Source organism: Saimiri boliviensis, chromosome 7, assembly GCF_048565385.1.
Source record: "Saimiri boliviensis isolate mSaiBol1 chromosome 7, mSaiBol1.pri, whole genome shotgun sequence".
In the NCBI taxonomy this organism is placed as follows: Eukaryota; Metazoa; Chordata; class Mammalia; order Primates; family Cebidae; genus Saimiri; species Saimiri boliviensis.
Window position 1 is genome coordinate 123,201,678 of NC_133455.1, and position 21,203 is coordinate 123,222,880.

Below are 21,203 nucleotides of genomic sequence, written 5' to 3' on the forward strand. Positions count from 1 at the left end.
TTGGGAAGGCTTCCCTGCATTTCTTGCTGTGGGCCTCCATTTCTTCAAGTTACTCCACTGCAGACCCACTATGACGTGGGGGAAGGGCCAGCCTGAGAATTTTCCCCACCCTACAAAGAGCACTGAAGGCACTTGGCCTCGTGTCTTTGCCTAGGAATAAGAAGGCCTCTTGGTTCCTGAACCTGCTGTAGAGAGTTTTTATTTGTTACATGTTAGTGTCCGTTTCTACTCTCAGATTCTTTTTTCATGCATCAAGCACACTATATACCCACTTAAAACCAGTTGAGCAGAACGAGAGGAAACTATGGTAGAAGTAGAGAAGGTTAAGACGTGTGAAGAGGAGGATGGGAGAGGAACAGGCTGTTGTTTAGGGTTGCCTTGCAAAATGATACCCAGAAGTAGCAGTCCACAGATGCATTTCATCCACATGCTTCTTCCATGGACATGGATAATGGACAAATGCTGATAGGCATATTTCTTTAAAATTTCTACTTAGAAAAACCTTGTCTGCAAGTCTGGCTTGAGTGCCATATTTTACAACAGATGATTTCTGCCTGAAGACCATGAGCATTTGAGCTCCTCATGGGGAAAAGATGGTATTAAAATTAAAGCTTAAATAAAATTTTTTAAAAGAAAAACAACCTGGAAGATAGGTAGGGTTGGTTATTCTGGAGGCCCCAGTGCCTGAGCCCCAGAACCCAGGCACTCCCAGTACTTCCTCCTTCGTCCCCCTTGCCTGTTCCAAGAAATACGGCCGGCATCTGTACTCTGAATGCCAGTCACAGGGCTCACAATCGTAGGTGGAATGGAAGAGCTGAAAGTGACAAATTCCGCTTGTCCAAACTCCTCCCATTGTAGAGGAAGAAAGGAAAAGCAGGAATACAGGAGACTTTAAGGACAGAGCAGACCTTAACCACTCCCCACCCCCATTTCTCAGGGGCCTTTTTCTTGACAACCACCTTCCCTGAGGTCTCCAGCAACTCACGGCAGAGCTGGGACTAGAATTTGATTCTCCTGATTTTGGCTCAGTGCTTTCCCCCGCTTTCTTATAGCTTCATGCTTTCTCTGATGCCTGTAGTCCAGGGCATAACTTACTGGCAGGCAGAATTCAATACCAGTGTAACATGATTTTAAAGAGTGCAGGGTGAACTTCCACCCCCAAAATCATGCTCACATCAGCCTGTAACTGGTGCTTGACCTTCCACCATTAGAGATTCATTCTTTTGTAACTTGAGCTTAGGCAGGCTTTCTTCCAGAGTCTCCTCTTGAAACAGAAATCCCTCTGGGAAAGCTAGGTGTTGATGGCTAATAAGCGGGAAGGGCTGTTCCTCCGAGAGTTGATACCCACAAGTGGTGGTGGTGGTCTGGAGGGGAAGCCAGGACAGAGAGTTCACGTGGGAGGATACACGTGGGATGGATGTGAGGGTGAGTCCACTCTTCCGTAGACATTTGATAAACGCTACTACCTGCCTGGCCAAATGCAGAAGACAGACCACGACCCAGGCACGTTGCTGGGAAATCCCCTTCGCAAGGAAGCCCAGAGGGAGAGGCAGGGCTGCCCACTCCACGTGCTATCTGAGAACGTCCAGCCCAGCGCTTTCTCTATAAGAGGCATCCTCTCTCCTCCCCGAAGGCTTCATTTGGATGGACTGGCCTTTATGAGCACTTTTGTCTATGGCTGAAGAGGGGAGACGTCTGTCTTATTATCCTGTGGGTGGAAGATGAGGGAAGAGACCTAGAACACAGAGAGGAGGGCGTATCTTCTGCACTCCACCCTGACACTGGCTTTTTGCCCTCACAGAGGAGTGGCAGAGTTAGGGTCAGAAACTGAAAGGATGCTTCTCCAGGAGCCCTGGGATTCTGAACACAAGCACTGGGGGTTGGGGCTCGCCTCATTCTGCATTACGTCCAACTCTGGGAGTGCTGGGCCTCAACAGCCCTGGCCGAGCCCTTGGTCGCCTCACAAAGGACATTGTCAATGCAGGCAACAGGAGGCTCCTGAAAGCAACCTCGAGGTTACGGGATATTGACTGAGGGCAGTCAGAGGTGAAGAAGACTGATGATGAACGTATGATACGGTCCTGCAGAGTCTCCTGGAGACCCCTGGTGAGAGGGAACTTTACAGGGAAGGAAAGGTGGTAAAGGCTTCCGTGTCTCAAGAGGGGCCCAGAAGAGGAACTTTGGACAATTGCTCCATGATATGGCACTAGCTGTCATGACCTGGTGATACTCGAACTCCTCTTAGATCCTTAGAAGCTCGCCTGAGATGCTGATGGACGGAAGCGGTCCAGCACTTCACGGGCCCAAGCTCTTCTCTTTGAATGCAACCAAATTTAGGCTAGAAAACCTGTGCCAAACTCTGTCTGGGACGGGATAGTGATGAGAATGGTTTCAGGGACTCTGTTATCCAATCAGGGGAAGGAAGGGAGTGGCCCGATCTTTGTCTTAGCTAACTCGTGGAAAATGAGGCTGAAGGCAAAGGGCAAGACGTGCTCACAGTCTTCCAGTCACAAACTATGACTCGAACCTTCCAGGGCTTGTTTTATGGGCCAGGAAGAAAAGGTACGGATGTTCAGTTTAAATTAACCTCAGGGTAGCACGGACTATCCTGCAGGAGATGACAATAGATTGGTAGGTTGGAAAAGAGCTGGGCATATATGCAAAGTCGTTCTGCTACCATTTTCCTCCTCCTTCCTCCACCATCCAATTGCCAGGTGCCAGATCTCTCCTTCCTTCCTGTGATTAAGCCCACATTTGCTCAGGATGCATTCACTAAGTCCCGATGTAGTTGCATAGCAGATCCGGGCAGTATGTAAGCTCAGTTTTCTAGAAGTCAAAAAAAAAAAAAAAAGCTGTACTTCCACACCTGCAAATATGGTATGCAAGCTGGAGTGACACCACTTAGAGAAGTTCCTAAGTGGATGTGACAGAAAGAGCTGCAGCGAGAACACAGGTTGATAGGTGTCACTTAGGTGGAGTTGCCCTGTCGAGAGCCATTGTCAGGTTGACAGATACTCTGGCCTCTGAGGCTGGGGTGTCCTTTTTACACTTGTATCTGTGCCTGAGAGTTGAACAACAGATGCAGTTTTGCAGGGATGAGCCTGTCACATCCAGTAATATGCCATATGTCATCATTCCCATTTATCGAGGTCCACACTGAGCCTGGTTCTGGATTAGGCACTTTACAGCAGCCCAGAGTAGTAGGTTTCACTAGGCCCATCTCTCTCTACAAATGGGAATTTTGAGGCTCAGAGAAGTTGAGCAACGTGCCCAAGGTCACAGAATTAGTTAAATGTCAGAGTCTGGATTCAAGGCCAGGTCTGCGTGGCTCTGAGGTCTTGTGCCTTCCCGTTGATGGTGTCGAGGAGACAAGGGTTTAAGCAGGGTTCAGACCCACACCTTGTTGTGTGACCCGGACAAGTTCAGTAATCTTTCTGAGCCATCTTCCCTGGTCTGTAAAATGGGGGTAACCAAGTAACTAATGTCTGGGGCTAGTGTGAGGATCGGTGGGAGTGCTCCTCATGGAGCACACTCAGTGCAGCACCTGGTCCGCAGTGGGTACTTGGCCTGTGGTCACGCTTCTGAGAATACCAGGCTCCCTCTCCCTTCCATGAGGTCCCAGGAGGAAAGAACCACAGCACAGGAGACAGCTCTCAGACTTGCCTGTAGTGTTGCCACCGCTGGAGGAGGAAGCCATTCACTCTGGAAATGACGGCTGTGTTGGAAATAAATGGATACCTGGAAGATCCGAGAAATGGAAACCACTCTTCCCTTGCTCTGTGATTTTAAAATGTCACTTAACCATTATAGAGGTTTTTTTTTTTTTTTAATCCCCTGTGGAATAACTTGAATGATCCTTAACCCCGCTTTATTTAGACTTGAGGTTGAGAGCTATGCTGGGATAAACATGGATTTTTGTTTCTCCATAGGTGGATTAGCCTCAGAGCAGATTGTGCCTGGTAAGATGAGGACTCTGGCTGGCTTCTCCAGCAACCTGGCCCTTGCTTTAGGGACTATGGTCTGTGGCCATCACCGCGTATGTCTGAGCAGCATGTTAATTTGAATATATTTTATAGTCAAGACTCATTAGACAGGTAGAAATTCTACTTGCATGTAAAAATACATAATACATAAAATGAGTCAAAGAGCAATTTTTTTCAATAATCTACTGATTTGTGTCATTCATGCATTGACATGGATCATTGAGAGCTATGGGTTTATGCTGACTCACAGCCCAGTAGCCTGCATTGCTGAGAAATTCATTGACTTCCCCATCAAGCTCTGCCCCCTGATAAGTGATGAGGAAATCCAGCGATGACTATTTGTAATGGCTGCTTGGTTACTACTTTTGAGGCTACTGGAGTCAAAATGGGGCTCTTAAAAAATGGTACCTCTTTTGACCTCTGGAAAAGCCAAACTAGAGCCCAGTGCTAGGGTGAACGCTGTACTCAACATTACTTTCAGGCCTCCTTTGTGAACCCCTGAACTGACGGCAGGCGAACTTCCCTTCCTATCATTTTTACAGTGGTGGGGAGAAGGGCGTTCTGCTCTTCAGCCTTCGTTTTGGCCATCAGACTTGAATTTTGGTTTGAGACGCCTCTGACCAGTCTTTGCTGTCATTTGGAGGTGGTTAGCATCATAATCCACACCATGAATGAAACTGCAAACAGAAAAAGGAAGTAGGGTTTGTCTCAGGCAAATCCCTTAAAGAGGAGGAAACAGGACCAGAAAGGTTAAGTGACTTTCCTAAGGCCACCCGGCTGCTGAATGAAAGAGCTGGGACCAGTGCACAGGCACACTGACCCCTGCTGTAATGCTCCTTCTCCGTATCACTCTATGTCTCTGTCTCCTGTGGATAGATACGGTCTTTTAGGAAGAGCTGAAGAGGAAACTCACCTGTGTTACACTATGCCCCAGGAACTATGCCAGATGCTTCATCTGGATTCGCTCATTTTATCTTCACAACCCCTTAGCCAGACAGTGATCGTCATTGTGATCCATACAGCAGCTGGTACACAGATGCAGAGGTTAACTTACTGTTTCGTAAGACCACAAAGCTCTTTCTCCTAGGCACTGTTCAATGCCTCCTTCCTCTCATCTTCTTCCTCCCTCAGCATCCCTCACACTTTGAAGTGCCCTTTGATAGACTCCATTGGGAGGTTTTAAAGGGCAAGGCTTCCTTGGGTTGAGGGCAATGCGTGGGTCACTTGCTAAGGCTAGTCTGAACACAGAAAATATTGGTTTAAAAGAGAGTCAAACAAGACCTTCTGGGGAGTGGGAAGAGTGGTTTCTGAGGGAGTGGGCTTCTCTTAGGCACTGGTATGGGTAGGGGTGGCAGGCTGCTATCAATCCAGGCTCTCCTGCAGGCATAGCCTTCTGGAAGGAAAGGGAATGGAGGGTGACCCTCAGGCCTGAGTATCCTTTGTGGTAGTTCCACCTAAGAGACAGGTAACTGATGCCAATTAAGAAAATCTTAAGTTTTTTTTTTAAAGTATTTCTTGGTAACATTAAATCCATGCTCTGTTGCCCAGCAATTGGAAGTGATCTGTTCTCTGCAAAGACCTCTAGGAAAGAATGCCCCGTGTCTCAGCATCTCTCATGAGCCTTTCCCCAGGCATTGGAAGGCTCTTGGTATAGAAACACCTTTAAAACAGGATTGTGTCTTTTATTTCATGGATCTTCCTCCTCAAGTGCTTGATCCAGGGCTTTGAATGCAGCAGGTGTTTTTGCACTTGATGTTGGGTAGGAAAGGGAAGGAAAATTAGATTTGCACCTTCCAGTTGTTCCAGCTACAGTCTCAGAAATTACAGTTTGGTGAGGACTGGCAATGGGTGTTAAAGTAACATCACTTTGGGGGAAACTTTCATGTGGAAATAAAAGCTTCTGTTCATAAGGGTATACTTAAAAGTTATTTATTATAATATTGCTTGGAATGACAGGAAACTAGGAAGAACTTGAAAGTTCATCAATAGGTGAATTGTTTGAAGAGTATGGTTTATCCATACAGTGAAATGTTATACAGCTTTTAAAAATAACTTGGATCTGCCTGTAGTGACCTGGAAAGAGGTCCATTATACACTGTTTAATGAAGAAAGCTTTTGCGTAATGTATATAACATGATTTCATTTAGAAATCACCAACAGCACACACTTTTATATATATAACTGAGGTCTTAGATACATTTGCATGAGCAAAAAATAGGGAACAATACACAGCAAAATGTTAATATTACCTTAGAGGGGTGAGGTTTTAAATTAAAGAAAAATCTAACAAAGTTTAAATTAAAATAAAATCCCCTGAGAAGAAAGGGACCAGAAGGGTGACATGGTGCAGAAAGGAAACAGGTGGACTCAATCAGAGCTTTGTTTTACCACCTCCACTCATTGTGTATTTCCAGGTGGGGTTGCCCTGAAACACCAGAGATCAGCCCTATGCTAAGGCGGATCACAGTGTGTTCTGCCCCAAGTGATATTTGTAAATAGTACATCTGGAGAGTCAAGACTGTAAAACTTCTCATCTGTAAAAGTTTCCAAGGCACTCTAGAACTTTGGTATCTTGATAAAGAATGTGTCTGCAGCCATACTTGGAATCTGCCATGCTTCTGGTTGAGACCCTATAGCCTCCAGTGTCTCCCTGTCCATTCCAATAGATACTTCTGGAAGGGTCTATAAGCCACTGATTACAGCTATATTTAACCTATGAGAACCAAAGCATAAGACCCCTGATAGTACTTAAATCTATTATAACACGTAGTATATTAGAGTTAGTCATTTAACCAACTCTTCCTGGAAGATAAGTGTCACCAGTGCAGAGGTATGTCTCTTCATGGTTTAGTCCGGAATACTTAGCACATGCTTGGCCTGTAGTCATATAAGGCTAATAGAAAAAAATATGTATACGTTATTGCACTGGATAGACTGAATGGCTTCCTGTTGGCTTTCAGGGATTCGAGAGAGACTTTCCATAAAAAGCTGAGTCTTAATGAAAGATCTAAAAAGGAGGAAAGGAGCGGAGTGTACAACCTCCACCAAGTAGAAAAAGCTAATTTTGGCCGGGCGCGGTGGCTCATGCCTGTAATCCCAGCACTTTGGGAGTCCGAGGTGGGTGGATCATGAAGGTCAAGAGATAGAGACCATCCTGGTCAACATAGTGAAACCCTGTCTCTACTAAAAATACAAAAAATTAGCTGGGCATGGTGGTGCGTGCCTGTAATCCCAGCCACTCAGGAGGCTGAGGCAGGAGAATTGCCTGAACCCAGGAGGTGGAGGTTGTGGTGAGCCAAGATCGCGCCATTGCACTCCAGCCTGGGCAACAAGAGTGAAACTCCATCTCAAAAAAATAAATAAATAAATAAATAAATAAAAAAGAAAAAAAGAAAGAAAGAAAAAGAAAAAGCTAATTCTGTTGTGGCAGCACAACATAATCTTTTGGGCCTTCCTCATCCTTAGAGAAAGATAGGTAACAAGAGTATTCAACTTTTTATAATAAAACAGCAAGGATTAAGCTATAAATGCAGAATTATTATACTAAGAAAATGCCTCCCAGATATTGTTAAAATAAAGCAAATAGTATATTATCCAGCACAAAACCACAGTGAATTGATTTAATCAGACATTATCAGAGCAAGGAAGAAATAATATTCTGGCTTTAATGACACATAAACACACACAAAATCCCAACCACCTCAAATTGCTTTGTAGGTACTGGGGGCACTCAGCAAGTGTTCTTTGGAATAGAGTTTAAAAATATTGGGCCTTGGGTTAGAGGAGAACAGGATCACAGAGGTTTTTGTATAGGAGAACTGCCTAGGTGTGGGGCTGCCTGGAGGCTCAGCCAGGTAGCTGGCTGCTGCAGCCTTGGCTTGGCTCCCATCTGTCCCAGAAGACACTAAGAACACTGCTGGGTTAGCTGCCATGAGGTGGTGATGGATCACAGTTGTGGCCTGATTCTTGAGGAGCCATGGATTCACTGCAGTGTGCCGTGGCCATATGTGAACCCTGGCCATGTGTGAGGTCCCCTGGGAGGAGATGAAGGAGGAGAAAACCACATAACACATCTCCTCTTTCTGCAACAACCACCATTAAAACAAGCCAGAGCCTGAGATTTCCCAGGCAGCATGGTCTGCAGGTTAGAGGTGCTGCTTCCTGATTCTAGGCACCTGGGATTTTGGGTGTCACTAAAATAAGGTGTTTGTTGGCCCCTGGAGATGAAATATGTTACAGTCTTCACCTTCTGGGGTTCCAGCACTGGCTCAGAATTGACAGAAGACAGAATTACAGAGCTCCAGCAGAGGCAGGTAGAACCTCAGAGGGCTTGCTCAACCTTCTGGTGTTTGTGGGGCCTCTACATCATCTATGCCAACAACTAATCTAACTGAGCCTTTCCAGTAATGGGAAACTCACTTATTCTGTGGGATCTCACAAAGCTGGATAACCTTTCTAATTGTAACCCTGGCGAAGAGTCTCATTCCAACCATCAACACAGCTTCCCTCCAATCCAGGGCTCTCAAGAACCTCTGTGTTAGAGATGGACCACTTGACAGTGTGGGGTTCTTGTTTTGGCTCTTCTGTAACTTAGGGATCTTCATCCTCTGCAGGTCTTTTTGTCTCCAGATAGTCTTGTCCAGTTGTCCTCAGTCATCACTGTCCCTGAGAATTAGATGCTTAAAACATCCTGATGCCCAGACTTCACTAAATCATACTCTCTGGGGGTAGAACCAAAGCATTGGTATTTTTAAAGATCTCTAGATAATTCCACTGTATAGCCAAGGTTGAGAACCACTGTCTTGCTCCCTGAACCTGGTCAACTTCTTGAGGTTTATGCTATGGAATCAGGTATCCTAGATTTGAATCTTGACTCTATCACTTGGGCAATTCCTTGTGCTTTTGTTTTCTCATCTGTTATATGGGGATAATAGCCTCTACCTTAAAGAGCTGTTGAACAAACTACATGAAAACACATGTAAGTCAAGAACAGGCTCTGGCTTATAGTAAGTGTTCTGTAAAATTTAAATTCATGTGCCTAGGACAGGGCCTAGCAAACGTTGATGTTAATATTTGCGTACTTACCTTCTGGGGTTCCAGCATGGGCTCAGAGTTGAGACCATGAGATAGGCATTGTTCTAAGCACTTTACTTTTGTTGTGTTGAAGATACAGTATAAGAAAAATTACATAAATAAAATGCGTCTTCAGAACCTCTTTACCTGGTACGGCCTATTGTTTCAAACTACCCATTTAATTCATACTCCAGTGAACTTTCTGAACCCCTTATCAACCCATGTGTTTTCTTTCCTCCCATGAAAAATCTTTTTTTTTTTTTTTTTTTTTTTTTTTTTTTTTTTTTTTGAGACGGAGTTTCGCTCTTGTTACCCAGGCTGGAGTGCAATGGCGCCATCTCGGCTCACCACAACCTCCACCTCCTGGGTTCAGGCAATTCTCCTGCCTCAGCCTCCTGAGTAGCTGGGATTACAGGCACGCGCCACCATGCCCAGCTAACCTCCCATGAAAAATCTTAAGAGCTCTACAGAGGATCTGTATATTTTAAAGCATCAAATGTGACTAAGGAGCTCATCAATGGTGCATTCAATATATTTTGTTGCCTCTTGTTAAGCCTAGTGCCTATTAATGAGCTAGGCATTTAAGAGATGCCTAGTAAATTCTTTGTGGAATGACTAAGCTAATTAACCTGGTAAAAGACTATGCTAATGTATTTTTGCAAAAGAGATGGAGAAAGACTGAATTCACACAAATGGTGGGGATGCTGAGAAAATAGTTCTGCAAAGTATCTGCTATGTGCTAGGCACCTTCCACAATCATAAGAAGTGAGTGTTTGGGTAATCTCTCGGTGTACAGCAAATCATCCCAAACTTAGTCTCTTAAAGTAATAATTAGCTTGCTTGTGAAATTCTACTTAGGTGGTTATATAGCAGGACCAGTACCTCTTTGTTCTAAGACAGCTCAACAGGGGGCTGAAGTATCCACTTTCAACACAGTTTATTCCTGTACTCCAGCCTGTATGGAACCACCCTAGTGGCATAGGTGCCTCACTCACAACCCTAGGCTGGCTCTGGGTTGGATGGGTTGGGATAGAAAACTCTTGCCATGAAAATACAGCTCTCCATCTCAGCCTCTCCACTCCCCATTCCAAAGGGAGACGTGTCTGTGCTTGGGGAAAAGCCAAGCAAAGCAAAAGATTTCAACAGCGAAAGGAGGAAACACACCCACTGAGGTTCTCATAGCAACATAATCACGCACAGGCAGCAGCCTATTTCGGTGGGAGCTTGTTTCAGCTCCCCTCCTCCTTGGTTAGTCACAGAATGGATGCACAAGCAGAAGCAGTGTGGGGTGGGGGCAGAGTGTCAGGCTGAAAGTCAGGAGGTTGGGGAGCTGAGTCCTCTGCTTGCTGATGGACCACCGGCAAATGTCCTTCTCTCTCGGATCTTGGGGGTCTTTGTAAAATGAGAGTATTGGACCCACAGAGCAGTGAGGATCCTCTTTTCTGATTTCCTTTGATTGCACAAACACTGAGACACTTTTGGTAGGGGATTAGATGTCTCTCGGAATCTTTTTGTCTCTGAGAAGATGCTTAGAGAAAAAATAATTCAGGAGGGTAAAAGTCATTCTCCAGATCCAGGTCATTTATTTCTCTACCACTTTCTGCACGTTGGCAGGATGTGAAAGGGAAGAACGACTGGGTGTTGTCAAGGACTCTGCTCACTCACCCCCAACTCTAACCCAGGGCTGTGGTCTGAGAAGGGAAAAGGTTAAGGAGGTTAAGGTCATTTGATTTTATTAAAGTTTACTCTCATGGGCGCACACACGGTTCCATGACTCAAGCCTCTTGCTAGATTTTTATCCTTCTCATTCTTCATCCTCTCCTCTCCTCTCTCTATCCCTCACTTCTCACCTCTACTTAGTGCAATGTATCATCTCTTTCCCAGAGGACCAGATGATGGAGGCATGTTTCCTACTGAGAACGATTCTTCAATGGACTCTGGGGTTAGTTGAGGACAGTCAGGCTCACACTTCCCAGCTATCAAAGGTGATGATAAAAGCAAAGAGGGCAATTGGGAGCGACCTCCCCAAATAAGTACAGAGATGAAGTGAAGAGAGCCAGGTGCTCACGAAGCACCTTTTAGGTCTCCGTCCTTGACTTGTAGGCTGAAAGCTTGAAAGTGCGGCTGTTTTAAGGAGTCAGCCTGAGTGTCCTGCTGCAAAGGGAAAGGCAGAGTGGGGTCTCCCCCGCCTTTGTTCTATCTCCCACTGCCCGACAGATGGCCAGTAAGACAGAGAAAAAGAAGCTCTCAAAGTGAAGACAGGAATGCATTGTATAAAAATTCACACCCCCTGCTGCCGCCCAAACTCCCTTAAAAAAGGATCAAGAGAATCCTGATGGGTACGTGACATCCTCCCTCTCTCCCATAAAAGGGACTTCAAAATCTGGCAATGGTGGGGGAAGGGTGAGGAGGGAGAAGAGAAATGCGTGGGCAGGGGGCTGCCAGGGAAGACTGGAGTGGGGGTGGGGGGCACGACTGCAGTCTGGCATTTGACTTTCTCCCACCCTCTTTCCCAGGCCACTCTGGCCGCCACCTTTGCCCCTCCCTCTCAGCCTGAGACGGGCTTGGAGTCCCAAGGGCCTTGGCTACAGAGAGTGGGAGAAAAGGATAGAAAATGACACCACACTTAGCCCTAGAGTTGAAGGAGTTAAGGACCCTCCCCCATCCAGACACCCACCTCTTCGTTCCCCAAACCGTAATTCGCCAAGGAAGGATCCAGGAACTGGCAGAGGAGCAGGAGAGCTGGGGTGGGACAGGGCGAGGGGGGTGCGAGGTAACTGTGGCCGGGTCTCGCCCGGAGCTCGCCCTAGGTAGGAGCACGCGCACCGGGTCTGAGAACCTGCAAGATCCTCGCCCGGCGCCTGCTTTCTCCGGGCCCCCAGCGCGGGCCTGGCCTCCGCGCAAGTTGTGCGCAGCGCCAGGGAGTGGAGGCGGCCAAGACCCTCGGAGACAAGGGGAGGGGGCGGGCCCGGGGGCGCTGGGGGCCCTCGGTCTGCGCCCAGCCGCCGCCTGCTCCACCGAACCTCCTACCCCGCCCCCACTCACCCGGCTCAGCCCCTAGGAGAGACGCGCAGGAAGCGTGTTGCTTCGCCCAGCGGATCGGCAGAAGTTGAGAGGAGTTGGCGGCTGCCTCCGGCCGGCCGGACTTTGCGAGCAGCCTGGAGAGGAGCCGCGGCCGCCGCCGCCGCCGCCGCCGCCGCCGCGGAGCCTTCGGGGCTGCTTCCCTCGCGCTTAGCCCGCAGCGCGGGTGGAGAGGGGCGGGGAGGGGGTCGGGGGCACGAGGAGAACTTGAAACTGTGTGAAGGAATCCGGAGCAGATGAGAAGGGAGGAAAATAAAACAAAGTGGAGACAGCAGAACAGACTCCACAGTGGCTGACTGTGCCGGCTGACGCTCCAGCAGAGGGGCTGGGTTGGATTTTTTTTCTCCCATCCTCTTGCTCTCTCTTTTAAAGCTACACCAGCTCTCTCTCTTTCTCTACTATCTCTGTATCACCAAATCCTTGCTGGCTCTTATGGGCATGAAACACTCCTCCCGCTGCCTGCTCCTGAGGAGGAAAATGGCGGAGAACGCGGCCGAGAACACCGAGGTAAGCAGGCGAGCGAGCAGGGGCTCTCGGAGACCCCGCCGCCCACCCGGACCACCGCGCCGCCGCCGCCGCCGCCGCAGCTCAGCACCGAGTGCCAAACTTTCCCCAGCTTCATCCCGCTTGCTTCTGCCGGCCTCCTCGTGTGTGTGTGTGTGTGTGTGTGTGTGTGTGTGTGTGTGTGTGTTGGTGGGGGGGGAGTTCATGTCTCAGGTCCCCTCCCTCTTGAAAATGCAAAGCAGCCGCTCTCACCCCATCACCCTCTCCTGCCACCCGCTGCTCCCTTCTCCTGCGCCCAAGTCCCAAACCCTGGGCAGCCTCGCTCCCCTGCCCTCTCCTCTGGGCTCCGTGAGGGCTCCCGGGTCCCGGCTTTGTGCAGAACTGGGGTGGGTAATCCTGGGGCCAGGTCTGCCGCTGCCTCAGCTTTACCCTTCAAGCTCGAGTCGGTCCCCGCAGCAGCGCGGAGGGCTCCTGGCCGCGGGGGGCCGAGCCGGCAGGAAGACTTGGGCACCTCCTACAGACCCTCCGGCCCAGACCCGGGCCAGAGAGAAGTCTGCAATCCTCAGTTGTCGGAGCCGCCTCGGGGGGGTTAGCTAAATCCGGCAGGGCACGCTGGCCGCGGCCACCTTCAGCACCAGGGACAGCGTCCGCCCCTGCCGCAGCCGAGCCTGCGCGGACGGTGGGGGCAGCGCGCCGCCGGCTGCAGTGAGAAATGGGTCTGCAGCCGCTCGTCCCGCAAGGGCTTTTGAGGAGGTCGCTCTAGCTCCGCAAACTGTGTTTTTGGCCCCCGCCTTTGGCAGCTGCCTTTTTTCTCTTCTCTCCAGCTGGCCCTGAGCCGCAGAGAGCCCTGCTGGGCTTTGCGTCCTAAGACTGGAGGCTGTGTTCCCTCGCTTTGCCCTGACCCCTCTGTCATTACAGTAACTGGACTTTTCCATAGGCCCTGGGCACCTGTAGTCACGAAAGGGATCAGCGTGGGCAGCCCCCTTACCTTCCTGGAGAAACGGTGCGCCGAGGTGGGGGCGGAGTGGGGCATGTGTGTGAAGATCATCCCTTACTCAGTGGCAGGAAAAAGACACAGAGAGCAAACTCCCGGGCTCTATTAATAGCTGGGTGTCTGGTGGGGCTGCCGCACATCTCACATATGGTTACCCATATGCAGCGGGGGGGCGGGGATGGGGGTGTGGCGCGGGGATTGTCCCTCTGTCTTGCCGGAATGCAAAAAGGTAGACAGACCCTTCCTGGTCTTCTTCCCTCGAAGTCTTAACTCTCCGGCTAAACCCCCTACCCCACCGCGTAGGCAGCAGAGCTTTATACATCCCCGTTCTCTGAGAGACTAGAAGCAGCGTGCATCTGGCAATTGCCGATTTCGAAACAAACACGCTCCAGGACTTGAAAGCAGTGGGGCATTCAGAAGCGAATGCTGTCTCCTTGAGTTAGGGCAAAGCCTGCCTGCCTGCCGTCCCCTCACCACTGCCTCTTCCCCAGCCCCCACCTGAGAGCAGACATTCGGAATGATGTGTAGTGCGAGGCGGCTAGCCTCCCAGCAGAAAGCCAGCCTTACCAGTCCCCTCACCCAATCCGCCCTCTGATCGCCCACCGGCGGAAGGGGTTTCTAAAAATAACCCAGCGCTTCAAGGCCGCGCTTCTGTAAAGTGTGGAGCGAGCGGGCACGTAGCGGTCTCTGCCAGGTGGCTGGAGCCCTGGAAGCGAGAGGCGCTTCCTCCCTGCATTTCCACCTCGCCCCACCCCCGGCCTTATTTTTCTAAAAAAAGTTTTTGCGGGTTCCTTTCCCTTGCAGGCTCCTTTGCTGCTGCGCGGGGTCTGGGTGCAGACTCCTGCCAGGTTCCACAGTGTGCAGCGGCGGCCGCTGCGCTCTCTCAACCTCGGCGAGGGTTAAAGGCGTCCGGAGCAGGCAGAGCGCCGCGCGCCAGGCTATTTTTACTTCCTTCCCCCGCGGCTCCGCGCTCCCCCTTCTCAGCAGTTGCACATGCCAGCTCTGCTTAAGGCATCAATGAAAACAGCAGTAGGGGCGGCCGGGCTCCTGCAAACAACAACAAAACAAACAAACAAAAAGTCACGGCGGCGCGTACTGGGCACCAAGGCAGTGCGGCGAGGGGCAGACCACCCAGCTGGGGGCTCGTTGGAGGGGTGTGAGCCAGGGTGGCGGTTTGGTTCTTAGCAACTTCCTTGGAGAAGGGGTAGAACCCAGACTTGGTCAAACGTGCCTAGCGGAGGCATCCAGGCAGCGTGACAATCATTTGGTTTCCCTCCAGGAACTGGCTGTTTTTGGAATAAGCCAGGACTAGAGCAGCACTTCCAAAAGTAGGGTGTTGTGGGCTTGCCTGCATTTGTGGTGGATGAGAGCGGCAGGAGCACGCCTCCATGTGTGTCAGTGGGTGGTGGGGAGCCTGCTAGTGGTCCTAGTTCTGAATTCAACACGTCTTTAGGGAGCACCGGCTCTGTACCAGGAAAGCTAGGGACCTCAGTTCCAAACATGAGGACCACCTGGTCCCTGCTCTCAAGGGACTCAGTCTCATGGACAATTCTGATGGGGAATCCTGTAGCCATCTTTTCCTGCTTTGTGTTGTTTATCTCGTTCCATCCTCACACCAGTCCTGTGAGATAAGCCAAGATTAGTACTCATTTCTTGTCCCCATTTTACAGTTCAGGACACTGAGGCTGAGGCCAAGCAATTACCGAAAGTCATCTGGTGGGTTAAGTCAGCCCTGAAACACAGACTGCCCCCACTTCTGATTCATTGCTGTTTGCCCTACCCTTGCTATTTCTAACAAGATGCCATGTGTGAATGGGAGTAGATGAGGAGTGGGCGGAGAGAAATACTTTGGAAGGGAGAGATGCAGTGATGGGGGTAGGCAAAGATGGGAGGAGGTATTCTTTCACAAGGTAAAGATACTGAGAGATACTTCAACCATTGGGCAGAAAGGGAGCAAATGAAGAATAAAACTACCTACATTGTGACCAAAGCCTCCCTCCACAAAGTGAAATACCCAGCTAGGGCATAAAAGCATCAACAGTGCAGGCTCAGTGGGCACCGTTGGCAATGGGTGGCCCTGGGTGCACTCTTCAACCACTCTGACCTCAGTTCCCTTCTCTGTTAACAAGAGAACATGCACCCAGTTCCAGGCAGTAGTGCTAGCTCCGTGGACACTTTCTCCTGATCGCTCAGCCATGCCTCTCTTCCTCAGCTAAGGGAAACACCAGTCTCCTGCCAGCCTGTTCTCCTTCTCCCCTGTTCCCTAGGTATCATCAGAAACCTCCTCTTCTGGCCTTCTGGAATATTTGCAAAGCCTCCAGTCCCACTTTCCTTTTCGGCCCGTTGTCAGTGCCCAAGACAGGTCATCTCACGTTTGCCCTCACTAAGGCACTTGCCTCTGATCCAGCTTCATAATCACTACTATACTGGATCAGCTTTTGGAAGCACAAATCTGCTCATGATCAGGCATCTCTTTAAAAACTTGGGATGTTGTCCTATTGTCTACAGGACACTGGATAAAGGTCAGTTTCCTTAGCATGGTGTGCAAAGCCCATTGATACCTGTCTCATGCAATTCTCGGAAAAGTACCTCCCACTGTGTACCTGAATGCTTTTGTGTTTACTCTTCCCTCTGCCTGCGCCACTCTTTCCCCCTTCTTCTCTCTGGAAAACAATCTTTTTCAACCTGCAAGACTTAACTCAAATGTTACCTCCTCTGGGCAGCCTTCCCAGATCTGCCATTTATCCTCTCTCCCTAGGGAGGGTGATCACTCTTTATTATGTGTTCCTAACTCCTGTCTCTCACTTTTCCTATTGCAAGATAATTGGCTTTTTGTGTGTCTATTTATGTGTCTATTAGATAGTGCACTTTTTTTTGGGAGGGGGGAATACCCTGTTTTTAGCACTGGGCCTGACACACAATAAGTAATAAATGTTAATAAATGTTGACTGAATTAATTGATTTATGTGACTGTGAACAAGCTCTTGAGTCTTCTGGGCTTTAGTCACTCATGGCTTTCTGGAAATTGGGTTTCCTATCTCCCACCCCACCCATCTGCTGTACTTACGTGCTGTGGGCCTTTAAAACTCAAAATGGTTAAGTACTCTGGGAATCAAGGTGCTGAAGCCAGTCAAATCATGGGTACATTTTGATTATTCATGTACCTATTCATTATTCAGTAATTATGGACTCTTATTATGGAGTGCTGATTTGAATCGCAGGTAAATGGATTAATTACAATGCCCAGTTATGAACCATGGAGGAGATAATGGACCCTTCTGAGCTGCTGCTTGCTTTACTGATTCTTGGTGAAAGTCTGATGTGTGATCCATTATTTATGGTGATAACTCCCTGATTAGTTTTCTCACCTCAAAGGAGGGCCCCCAGGAGTCAGAAAACAGTTTTAGCAAAGAGTCACTTTGGAGATTGTCTTTTTGAATGTTCTGTTGACTCGCTGGCCCAGAGAGAGGGAATAACTACAGGCTGGAAAAAATCCTACAATGTGACAGTGCGATTAGGGGTTGCAGTGAGTTCTGGGGATAACTGAGCTGACTTCTGGCATGGTGTATCTTGGTGGTTTTGGCTAATAGATCTTTCTCTTCAGGAAGTTACTTTCAGCTGAAGAATGTGGTCCCATTATTATAGGGGGTCAGGGAATTGAGGAAGAGGAGGAACCTCTTCTCTGAGGCCCACTTCTCTGAGGATGGTCTGCATCTATGTCTGATTCTGCAGAGTGTGTACAGTAACTAACCATGCAGGCTCTGGAGCCAGACTTCTGGTTTTCAATCCAGCTCTGAATCTAGTAGATGTGTTGTTGCACTGAACAAGTTGCTTGACATCTCTGGACCTTTTAAGAGTGTTGTGATGCTGAAATGGGTTAATTCATGCAAAGGGATTAGAACATTGCCTTATACATGTTGAGCTCTCAATAAGCATTTTTGATATTATCCTGCTAGCTTTTAGGAGTCTTGCCAAAAAAAGTGCAAACTGACTGTATTCTCCCACTTTCTCATTTCTGTAGCTGAAATGATCCATAAAACCATAGTCCATGTCACCTTTTCCTCCCTCTGCAAACACTGATTTCAGTCCTTAAGTGAGCTCAGGAGAATTAAGGAGATACCCACTTTTTTTTTCCCCTGGAAAATTTGGCTTTTCAGAGAGCCCTAAATTGGCTTTTGGCTGTCAAAGAAGGTGAAACACAACACGCCTGTCTCCAATTCAGGAGTGGGTTTCATTTCCTCCTCTTTGCTAACTGCAACTTGAAGTGATTATCACATACCAGTGTGGAACATGCAAAAATCTGTAAAAACAAGTCCTTACACCTTGGAGTCTACTCTGCCAGCCGGGGAAAAATGGGCAGCATGAAAATACGTGAACAGCCAAGGTAATTGAAAGCAGCCTCTGTGTGTGAGAAGCAAGCAGGTGGTGCTGTTGTGAACTGGCTTAGTCACAAGACAGAGTGAGCACAGGCAAGACGGGACCTCTGAAAAGTCATCCTGTCTGTGCCCCTGTCTCTGAGAACCACCTAACCCAGGACACATCGTTGGCCCCTTGGTCTCTTGTTAAAAAGCTTCACAGAAGGGAGTTTCAGAGAAGGGAATTTCCCCAAACTCCTCAAGGAAGTTCTCCTTGAAGTCTGAACTCAACCTCTTTGATTGCAATTTGAGTCACCTTTGTCTATGTTATTCTAAAAAGAGATGAAAACTGACTGGTTATCTTTCCATCTGGGGTTGTCTCACCCTTTTTTTTTTTTTACCAGTTTTGGTTCCCATTGACTCCAATCCCTTTTTCTGATATTCTGGTATCAGACTTCTAATAGGAATTGCTAGGAGAGGAGTGTTTGAGATTTGTGTCTCCAGTATTATCCAGTCAAAATAGCCACTGGATATTTCACACTTCAGATGTCTTTTCTTACTTCACTTGTTATAAGAATTCCTTCAAGCATCACAGTCTTTCCCATATTTGTAATAAGTGACCCCTAAGTAAAGATCTCTTTTTAAAGTGTAATTTTATATGGGTGAACAGCTTGAGGTGCCTATTTTCATAAAGTCACAGACTGTTAAATCTGGGTGGAAACTCAAACCATTTAGGTCAGGAGATAGGAACTACTTGTCCAGTATCACAGAGCTCTTCTGTGTTGGAGTTGAGACCCTGTGGGCTCCTGGGTCTGTACTCTTTATACCTCCTTTAAACGTAGCATATCGTCTATTGTTTTTATTCTTTGTGCCAACTTTCGGGTATATCCTGATCTGTATTGTCTGAGACCAGTGTTTCTCTGCATAAGGTCTAGGAATTGTGCATAGTGAGGGCTCCCTCCTTCTTGTAGAACTTAAAATGCTTGCTTAATACATTGCGTCATGTGTGATGCTGTGAATTACCTATCGTCCCCATTGTATGGATTAATAAACTGAAGCATAGAGAGTTACTGTTATTTGCCCAAGACCCCATAGCTAGTAAGTGATAGGGCTGGGGCTCAAAGTTTGGTTTTCTAGTCACTGAAATGCTTTTTTCCAGTCCACTGGGCTGTGAAGACTTGAGAAGAACCAGAGTAGAAACCTAAAATACGAAGAGAAAGGGTGGAGAAATTAAAGGAGGAATGTGGATTGGTGAATTTGGAAGAAATCTAGGAAGAGACACCAGCCCTACTTTCCTTTTTCCAGGACTTCTTTTCTTGCCCCCACCATCATCTTATCGTCCTCACTTTCACAGTCTCCAATACTATGCTGTGTGGGTGACAGGGCCCTGGCATGATTGTGACAGGGACAGCCATCACCCCACTCTCCCTGTGCATCTAAACTCTCTCTAGGCCTGGGGTCCTAGCTGGAGTACCAGGAAAAAGACTCTTGTTTAGCAAAGTACAGCTCTTTGGAAGCTTGACCCTATGCCATCAATATCAGATCTGGACTCTCATCCAGCTACTTTATTGGGATAAAATGAATACTAAAGGCTCCGGGACAGAAACTTTCTTAACATTTGTCTTTGTAGTTTCATCACGTGTGCTACCCTCCTAGGGTTGTTCTAACAAAGTACCAAAACTGGGTGGTTTTAAAACAACAGAAATGTCTTCTTCCACAGTTCTGGAAGCCAGAAGTCTGAAATTCAGATGCCAGCAGAGTTGGTGCCTTCTGGAAGTTCTCACGGAGAATCTGTTCCTTGCCTTTCTTCTGGCTTCTGGTGGTGACCAGTGATACTCAGCATTCCTTGGCTGTAGACACACCATCTGGTCTCTGCCTTCATCTTCACGGGACATTCTTTCCTATGTGTGTCTACACCTCTTCTCTTCTTCTTATAAGGACGACAGTCTTGTTGGATTAGGGGCCACTCTCATCCAATATGGCTTCATCTTAACTTGAAACATCTGCAAAGACCCCATTTCCAAATGAGCTCACAGTCACAGGTACTGGGGGTTAGGACTTCAACACATCTTTTTAGATGACACAATTCAACCCATGACGTTACCCAGCACCGTGCCCATTATAGAGCAAATGGCTGATGAATGGCCTCAGAATAGTTCAAAGTCTGTGAGCATGATCTCTCTCCCTCGTCTCTTTCCTGCTTGTCAGTTGGACACTGCACCCACTGGCTTCCCGCGGTCCTTATCATGGCTTTTCCCTTGGGAAGTAGCAATCGTTATAGCAAGAGTTACCATTTTAACATATATATTATGTGTTGGGTGCTGTGTCGGACACTTTGTAAACACTGCCTTATTTAATTTACTCAACAACATTACTAAGCAACTTTATTAATTCTGTTTTGCAATTCAGGAACCTGGAATTTGCGATTTAGTTATCCGGATCAACATTATGGAGCCAGTAAGTAGAGCTGGAATGCTCTCTGCTATTGACATGGCCTCCTGTCTCTCTTTTGTCCGCACTCCCAACCTTAAACTTGTCTTAACCTTTGCTCCACACCAGCTCCTACCCACCTGCAGATTTGGAAGACATACTTCCATATGTGGAAATGGGCCTGTAACTGACTGGGGCTTGTGGCCCTGAACAGGCTCCCTGGGTTAGATCACCTCATCCTCCCACCTGTTTTGCTTTGTAGTTGCCAGAGGAATTATGTTAGTGGTAGGCTTGGGAGCCGATCAGCAGCTTATTTGAAGGGCTATTCTGGAGAACAGGAAGGACAATGAATAATTAAACCGTGTAGGCCACTGACTTCTCAGCCTGCAGCAGCTTTGCATGGGGGTTAAGTGTGCAGGCTCTGGGGCTAGCATGGGGCTGCCAGCCGGGTTCAAGCTCAACCCTGCTGCTTCCTAGCTTGTACTACTTACTGCAGTTATCTATGTGTGTGATTCATCCTCTATGATATGGGTAACGGTGCTTTATCCCATAAGGCTATCATAGGGACTAAGTGAGTTATTTCACATAAAGCTGGCACATGGCAAATGCTCAAGAAAGATTAGCTTTGTTAGTAATCTGGGCTTAACCAACAGTATATGAAAGGAGAACAGATAAGAACAGGACCTTTTGGGTGACATTGTGGAATTGGGGGTGGGGGGGCGCTGGAAGAGGCCGGAGCAGAACAGTCAAGAGAAGGCGCCTTTGATTCTGGGAATTCATTCT

General features: G+C 48.0%; 1 protein-coding gene and 1 long non-coding RNA gene across 4 annotated transcripts in view; one reads left to right on the forward strand and one right to left on the reverse strand.

Moving 5' to 3' along the window:
* The window catches only part of LOC141585199 (uncharacterized), a 28,577-nt gene extending 14,851 nt beyond the window's left edge, over positions 1-13,726 (reverse strand). Inside the window, exon 1 of one of the 2 annotated variants that reach the window (XR_012518619.1) lies at positions 13,630-13,726. This is a non-coding gene — a long non-coding RNA (uncharacterized LOC141585199). Of the gene's footprint in view, positions 1-12,101; positions 12,157-13,629 lie in introns of those variants that run through there. The other variant, XR_012518618.1, reaches the window with a different exon arrangement.
* PRMT8 (protein arginine methyltransferase 8) overlaps positions 12,135-21,203 on the forward strand; it is a 95,458-nt gene continuing 86,389 nt past the window's right edge. Inside the window, exon 1 of one of the 2 annotated variants that reach the window (XM_003942191.3) lies at positions 12,135-12,644. In XM_003942191.3, the coding sequence (XP_003942240.1) occupies positions 12,570-12,644 (75 nt within the window). In that variant the 5' untranslated portion in view covers positions 12,135-12,569. The remainder of the gene's footprint in view (positions 12,645-21,203) is intronic. The other variant, XM_010330036.3, reaches the window with a different exon arrangement.